General features: G+C 37.3%; 1 protein-coding gene across 3 annotated transcripts in view; it reads right to left on the reverse strand.

Annotated features, from left to right (window-relative positions):
• Positions 1–8,735, reverse strand: part of Cse1 (chromosome segregation 1) — a 28,604-nt gene that overhangs the window by 3,247 nt on the left and 16,622 nt on the right. For all 3 annotated transcript variants that reach the window (XM_071669599.1, XM_071669601.1, XM_071669600.1), the window contains exons 6-10: positions 7,634–7,861; positions 5,426–5,563; positions 3,143–3,272; positions 1,688–1,851; positions 266–455 (exon numbers count right to left, since the gene is read on the reverse strand). In XM_071669599.1, the coding sequence (XP_071525700.1) occupies positions 266–455; positions 1,688–1,851; positions 3,143–3,272; positions 5,426–5,563; positions 7,634–7,861 (850 nt within the window). The remainder of the gene's footprint in view (positions 1–265; positions 456–1,687; positions 1,852–3,142; positions 3,273–5,425; positions 5,564–7,633; positions 7,862–8,735) is intronic.

The following is an 8,735-nucleotide window of genomic DNA, read 5'->3' on the forward strand; positions in this document are numbered from 1 at the left end:
CAGAGCTATCACTAACATCATTCCTGATCTTCAGTCAACTTCCACTTCAACATACAAACTGATATGACACAGTTCCCTCCTACCTCTTCAAAAACTAACTTCAATGTTTTATTTGCATTTGCTTTCAATATCTCCCTCCTATATAGATAACTGAAACAGCCTACCCAACTTTTCTGATTTAAGAAACAATACAGCCTGAAAACTAATTCATATATATATATCCATGCAATATAGGATGAAAAAATTTACAATATTTCTGACTAACCATCTTGGTTTTGAAGCTCTGGAAGAATATGGGCTTGAAAAAATTCAGTGATGTTGACCAATTCATTAATTTTTGTGGCACCATGGCGTGCAGTGTGCCCTTTTGCTGAGAGTGTTGTCACAAGGTAGATTGCAGCTACTTTGTTTCTCCAGCACTCTGCAGGTTTCTCTGAATAAGTAGCCAGCATCGACTGTAATGCAAGTAATATGATTAAACAAGATATATCAGTTGCCAGATTACTGTGTCTGCATATCATCATTACCAAGAGCATATCAACTCAATGAGTGACTCATGTTCAGATACAATTTCTGTCTATCAGACAAGTCATTTACAAACACAAAGAATAGAAGTGGGCTACGTGTAACTCAGCCTACTTTAAGGATGCACCTCTTAACTGTGTCCTTTGCTACTTCCAATAAGGTAATCTTTTATCCAGTGAAGGAGTCTACCTACCTGCAGATCCAGCTTCTTTATCAAACACCATTGGGGAATAATGCGAGAGGTTTTGTGGCAGACAGTCCAAAATATACAGTTTACCCATCCATTTTTTTAAATTAAAGTCAGAGCTTACCCTGTCACATGAGACCAAAAGATGCATGACCTCCTTTCCCTAAAACCAAGTTGTTTCCCAGTTTGGGAGTTTTTCTGTTGCCACAATTGTACTCCGTCTTTAGGTCATTTGCTCCACTGTTCCCCTCTTTCATCTTCCACTATCACATATTCAAAAAGAAGTACTTGATCGTTCTCCAAATGGAAAATCATAATTCATATATGCTATATAATATGTGGTTCTGTAATTGCCTATTCTTAATAACCAAACTACTTTACAGAAAGGAAGTCTTACACTCATGGGGCCCCATCTCTTGATCATTTAACTACTATTATACAACTTAATTTCTATATGCTGTCTGCATTAACAATGTATTCACTTATTTTTTATTCTATATACAATGTTGCTATCCCTCCTGTGACCCCAAATGTCTGTTACGGTTCAAAATTATTACAATACACCTCCTCAAAAGTTTGTTGCTAGATTCTTAGGAGTTGCCAGTTAGTGACAATCTGGTCTATCCCCCCTCCCGCCAATACTCATATTTTCTCTTTTCACTGTCACTGAGCCTTGAAATGCTGGTCTTGCCTCCTTTTGTGCTGACTTGTTTCAATTAGCATATGGATTGTGGATGGTAAAAATAAAAAGCTTATTACATCTATTTTAGCAACAGTCAGTTTGTGTGGTAATAGATCAATTAACAATCAGTATGATTATGTCCACTGAAAGCAATTTACAATCATCCCCACAACATTATAAAATGTATGCCCAATGAAAGTAATATACAATCTTGCCCACCACATCATAACATATTTGTTGATACATTTGCATTAGTTGAGAAATTTTACATTCACAGAGAAATGTTACCTTACCTGCACATACTGCCCAAAAACTTGAGTCATCCTGGCCTCAAAGTGTCTAGACAGGACACGTACAAAATCAACAGCTGCTCTTCGCCTAGTCTCAGAGTCTGCACCTTCAAGCTCTTGAGACACCCATTGATCTGGGCTGTCTTTAAATAACTCCTCATCACATGCTGCAATAGTAACACTTTTAAGTTAATACAAGAAAAAAAATGAAGGCTGTTATTCTATGGTCTGATGTCTTTTTTTCCACCTGTAACTGGTATTTCAAAGTAATCTTGTAAAATTAGTTCCCAGTTCCCATCTCAATGAATTATAGGTTTACATTTTCCTTCATGCTGGACTATGCTTTTACAATTTTTTTTTTTTTACAAATCCATGGCTTCACTAGATTTAGGAATAAGGTTAAAAAAAATCCATGATAATCACTCAGAACTTGCACACACATTCCATAATTACAAACTTGTGCCTGAATACGACAAGTGCAAGCCATAACCAAATCCCTTGACCATTAAACTGCAATATTGGCTGCAGAGTTTATCTGCATGTGTGCAATTCAAAAAGGATTCTTTTTCCCTTCAAGAAATAATACATAAGATATTTAAAAAGGTATATAAATACCTTTATGTTGGCCTGGTCTACTGACGAGGGAGAGTCAGAGAGGGTGTCTTTGTAATTAACTACTTAAACTGTAAAGGAAGCGAATTTTACAATCATGGGGCCCATATCTATCATACAACTTTTTAAATTTTTGCATGCTGTCTGTATTAACCAAGTCTTCATTCATTTTAAACAAGTTTCTTGCTTAATTTCTTGTTATATCCATTGGTTATTTAATCCCTACATCTATCAAAACTATTAAGTCAAATTCATCAAAATGTTTTAAAATATGTTTAAAAACTCAAAGGCTTTGATCAGGTCATCCCTCACTCATCATATCTTTGTGCTTTATTCAGTGAACTAACCAAAAACTGAGAAGCACATTCTGGTTTTGGCTATATGCAGGATGTGAACAGCATGCAGAACATTTCCTTATTCATGAACACGAATATAATTCTTGTATTTGAGAGTTAGTGTTTTCAGCATGTGTTAAGGATTACAAGTAAAAATTGTACATATATTTTGTATTTCTTATAATCCTAGAGATATTTTAGAATGGTACTTGACGTACCTGAATATAATTTCTTAAATGTCTACCATATTTTGTGTCAAGTAGATGGTCTGGTGTATTAGTCACACCCCTATACCAGACTTTCAGTGTATAAAATGCAGGGTTACTCGTGGGATTTTTTTTTTTTAAATAAAAAAAAGCATCTTATATGCCGCAAAATATGGTAATGGCATTTCTAACAAAATAGTAAAATAGGAATTTTTTTTAATGACATTTTGAAATTAAATGGGTAAGGCATGGAGTTATGAACCTATTATACTACAATAAAAAAATATACAAATAAATGTACTTACATCTCAAATGCATGTTGGGAAGAATAACATTTTCACAAATTCCTGACAGTACTTGCTCATTCTCAAAGAGGCCCTTGCTGTGGTCCCGTTCAGCCACTGCACACAGAAACTGGATGGCATGACTCACCATCTGACATAAAAAACAAAAATAAAGTATTTCTATAATCAATGTTATTATCTTTATCATTATATGTACCATTAACAATAAAACCCCCAAGTATTAGTGATGGGTGATTTGAATGCAAAGGTAAGTAATGTGGCAGTTGAGGGTATAAGTGGTAAGCATGGGGTATTCAAGTGTTATGAACAGTAATGGTGAAGAGCATGTGGAGCTGTGTTGAAAAAAATGGTCATTGGGAATACCTGGTTTAAAAAGAGATATACACAAGTATATGTACATGAGTAGGAGAGATAGTCAGCAGGCATTATTAGATTACATATTAATTGATAGGTATGTAAAAGAGATACTTCTGGATGTAAATGTGCTTGAGAGGGGCAGTTGAAGGGATGTCTGATCACTATCCTTGGGAGTGGAGGGCAAAGATTTATAGAGATTTTCGAAACATATGAGACAATATCAGGATGAAGACAGTGGTGAGACTGAGCAAGCTTGGTAAGGAGACTTGTGTGAAGAAATACCTGGAGAGATTGAGTGCAGAATGACAAAAGGTGAGAGCAAATGAAGTGAGTGGAGTGGCTGGGGAATGGAAGGTATTTAGGGAAGCAGAGATGGCATGTGCAAGAGATGCATGAGGCATGTGAAAGGTGGATGGTGGGTAGATTAAAAAGAGTAATGAGTGGTGGGAAAAAGAAGTTGCTAGTGAAAGATAAAAGAAAGGCATTTGGTCAGTATTTAAAGGAAGGATTGCAAATGATTAAGAGATGTATATGAATAAGCAGCAAGTCAAGAGGAACGTGCAGGGGTTGAAAGAGGGCAAATGAGAGCTGGGGTGAGAGAGTATCATTAAACTTTAGGTAGAATAAAAAGATGTTTCAGAAGGAGGTAAATAATGTGCAAAAGACAACTGAAGAAATGGGGATATCGGTGAATGGAATGAGATGGAGTTATTATTCTGAAGGATTGTTAAATGTTTGATAAGAGTGGCAGATTTAGGGTGTTTAGGTGAGGGTGGTATGCAAAGTGATACAGTCAGGGAGGGTGGTTTGGGGAAAAGAGAAGAGGTGGTGAAAGCCTTGCAGATGAAATCTGGTAAGGTGGCGGGATGGGATGGTATCGCAACTGAATTTATCAAGAAAGGGGGTGACTGTGTTGTTGATTGGTTGGTAAGGATATTCAATGTACGTATGAAACAAGGTACAGTGTCACTGTAAAAAGGCAAAGGAGATAAAGATGAGTGTTCAAAATATAAAGACATAAGCTTGATGAGCATACCTGGAAACTTCTATAGGAGGGTATTGATTGAGAGGGTGAAGGAATGTACAGAGCACCAGATTGGGGAGGAGCAGTGCAGTTTCAGAAGTTGGAGGGGATGTGGAGATCAGGCGTTTTCTATGAAGAAAGTGTGAGAAATACTAAGAAAATCAGACAGATTTGTATGTGGCACTTATGGATCTGGAGAAGGCACATGATAGGGTTGAGAGAGATGCTTTGTGGGTCTCAAGAATATATGGTGTTGGTGGTAAGCTGCCCAAAGCAGTGGGAAGTTTTTATCAAGGGTGTAAGGCATGTGTATGAGTAGGAAGAGAGGAGAGTGAATGGTTCCCAGTGAAGGTCGTTCTGTGGCAGGGGTGTGTGATGTCACCATGTTTAATTTGTTTATGGATGGGGTGGTTAAAGAGGTGAATGCAAGAGTTTTGTAGAGGGACAAGTTTTCAATAATGGATAGAAAAAGAAAGGCAGCTTGTTTGCGAGCTGACCAATATAGTGAGGTCTCATTCTGAGTAGATAAAGGGGGAGGTATAGTATAGTTACTGCAGTACCTGAGCCATACTAGACTGGAACCTGAATGAAAGGTAAATAAAAAACTGGAAACACCAACATTTATGAGTGAGTGTAATGTGTCTCCCTCCACACTATTACTGAATAATGTTCAATACAGAGGAAGACATCAGCAAGCACACCTTCACTACACTTTTGATGAACTGAAATTCAACTTGAGAGAGAGTTCCCTCTGGGAGGGAAAAACCATCAAATAATGAAGATTTAATATGAAATGTAAGTAAATTCAATTATCTGAAAACTAAATACATCTGAAAAATTGTATTCATGAAACATTCAAACAAAATTCTAAATTCTTGTTGTCATGCAGCTGAATAACTCACCTGATCGTATTTGACAGCTAAAGTTGTTGTTGAAAGGAGGTTCCACACAACCATCACAAACTTTCCGATAAATGGTTCAAATTCTTCACGATATTTGGATGCATATAGTGTTATATTCTCACACACTTGACTTTTAACCTGCAGAAAGTAAATGACATGTCTAAACACAGATCTTTTCTAGTTACTTTTTAAATCTCTATCAAATGCTAAATACCATCATCATATACTGCTAGCTCATGCAAAACTTCTTCACCCATCACTGTCCATACAAATTTCCAGTGCTTTCTCCCGGCAAGAATATAATCATTGTGCGCCTGCAAAACCTGTCGCACTGCCCTGTTGTTTCTTTTCTATCCAGATATGTTCTTTTCAAATGATCATCCTGTATTAATACACATTTCTTGAATCACTATCTCTGGACATTCAAATATCCCTCTCACTTCCTAATTTGTCACTACTCACTCAAATGACTTCATAACCATATTAAAATCAACTTCAATATCCTGCGCAATACTTCCACTTTCCAGATATATAACCACATTTCTTTCAGTATGTGGATACTGAAGACATTTTCTTTCATACTATTCGCCATTTCCCGCGTTAGCGAGGTAGCGTTAAGAACAGAGGACTGGCCCCTTTCTCTGTTCCTTCTTTTGGAAAAAAAAAAGAAAAAAAAAAGAGAGGGGAGGACTTCCAGCCCCCCGCTTCCTTCCCTTTTAGTTGCCTTCTACAACGCGCAAGGAATACATGGGAAGTATTCTTTCTCCCCAGATTGGGCTCTTGAATCTATTCAGCCTTGTGAGGAGGCAGTAGTTGAATCTACCTTTTACTAATGATTCAATGGTGTTCATAGCAAAATTATCTTGTGAATAGGCCTACTCTCAGCTAATCAGCAACTGTCACAAGGTCAGCATCATCTGACACACTTTGCTTTCAACCATACCTCTCTTTTTACACCATCATTCCTTTCACAATCAATCTTCTTCAAACTAAATATTGTTCGCAAGAACTTCATTTCCAAATCATCGCCCCCCCCTCTATTAAACGTTTTCTACTCAGGATCCATGACTCGCCCCAATACAGCACTGATGGGACCACTCTATCATCAAATGTACCTTTGCCTTCACAGACAGTGCCCTCTTTCCAAACAATTATCTCAATATACCAAGACTTTGGCCCCTAACCCACAATATGGCACACTCCCAGATCTCTAAAACAATCTACTTCCTCCTGGTTCTTTTCATTCAAATCTACACTCAAACCAACCTGTCTTGTCCCTTCCCATCCCATTAAATTTGATTTCATTACCAAATTTCTTCACATTTGCTCTCAAAGTCCTCCTTACACACATACTCTGAAAAGTACAGAACTGAGGAAGGAACTAAGTAAGGATTTCTTTACAAAGCAAAACAATTACTGCCTTTCTCCTATTATCAGGCATCTGACTACTTTTCCATGATTTCATACACAATCTTGAGATCCACTCCTCATCATTTTCACTGCTACTCTTCATATAGTTCATCACTCCATCTATGCCCCCAGCTTTTCCAATCTTTAAGAGCATTATGGCTCTTATCATTCTTTTTTTAAATATCTTTTAGTCCCATAAACCCATTCCTCTCTCTCTCTGCCTCGTTTCCCAATAAACCACTAGAAACTTTCCTTTCATGGCAGCTTCCAATCTTTTCCATCTCTATCAAGGTTCATCTCATTACCATCACTCTCCTAAAACTGTCAAACATACTTTCACTTTTTAACATGTCTCAGCTCTCTCTTCTTTTTGACTCTTTCTAGCTCTCTTCTATCTGATTCTTGGATACCTAAAATCAAAATTCTTTTTCTTAAAACTACCTGTGATTTACATCTAATTATACAATTCAGCTCATTCTTATCCTTACAAATGACTCAATGTCTTGACCCACATACCTAAAGGTAATCTAAAACCAAATCTAAATGCATCTTCAATAATGGCAACACTCTGTGAATCCATCAACCCTATCATGTATTCACATTATATCACAACAATGTTGGGACGTGGAATTTTCACGTACATGGCAGGCTCTGGTGTTGGTACTTTATAAATGACAGCTAGAGACTGGATGTGCACAAATGAGGGCATTGTTAATTTGTTCCTGATGCTATCTTACTAAAGCTAGAAAAGTTATTGGGTATAACAATTAATTTTTTTTCTGAGATAGAGAAACTGACCTGCTCCAAAATACCAACTTCATCTTCATCTGACACTAGGAGTGGACTTGAGAAATTCAGGAGGCTGTGAAAGTGCTCCATCCAAACTGCCATATTGTCCTCAAAGAACTCAGGAAGATCCTGGGAGTTGAGGGCCAAAAAGAGCTTTCCAACAGACACCAGGGATGACAGGATCACTTTGAGAGCTACTTCATTATTTAGGTTTTCTCCAGCAAACTTCATTAGTTCCTGTAATTGGTAAAAGATCAACTATTATTCAAACTACAAAATCATATGATCATGATTATCTTATTTAACTGATGTTCAGTTTTATCTAAAAACTTTCCTTAAGGGGGGCCTTAAGTGACTCATGGCCAAAAATGAACACAGGGGAAATAAAGTAACATTCAAAAAGTTTTATACTTTCTCTAGCAATTCTTAAGTTAACAAAGCACTATAATGTTCCAAAAATTCATATATACTTGGTTTAAAAATTACATATGTACCATACTTAATGCCCCCAAATGGATTTCCATGGGATTTCTTATTTTGTGAGAGGTTAACGAGATAGGGAATGGGAGAGTACAAATACTACCTATATATCTCTTGCGTGTCAACAAAGATATACCTTATGGGAGGAAATAGGATGCTGGAAACCTTACACTTTTATATCATCACTATTCCAAAACAGGAACAGAAGAAAGAGCCAGGTAAGACATTGGCCTAAAAGGCACTGTCAGGGGTGTCAGTGTGCTTGGCTGTAACCAGGATGAAATGAAGATAGGTGCATGCTTCATAAGGAAGGGGGTATACTGGTTAGGAATTTTCATGGGGTTGCAGTCAAGGATTACAGAGGAGGAAAAAAACAAGGTGTGGCACTTCTGATAAGATGTGGAACCGAGTTAAAATGCGAGTGAGGAAACAGGATGCTGGAAACCTTACCCTTTTATATCATCACTATTCCAAATCAGGAAAAGAAGAAAGAGCCAGGTAAGACGTCGGCCTAAAAGGCACAGTCAGGGGTGTCAGTGTCCTTGGCTGTAACCAGGATGAAATGAGGGAAGATAGGTGCATGTTTCATGAGGAAGGGGGTATACTGATTAGGAATTTTCATGGGGTTGCA

This window comes from Panulirus ornatus, chromosome 14 (genome assembly GCF_036320965.1).
Source record: "Panulirus ornatus isolate Po-2019 chromosome 14, ASM3632096v1, whole genome shotgun sequence".
NCBI classification, from domain to species: domain Eukaryota; kingdom Metazoa; phylum Arthropoda; class Malacostraca; order Decapoda; family Palinuridae; genus Panulirus; species Panulirus ornatus.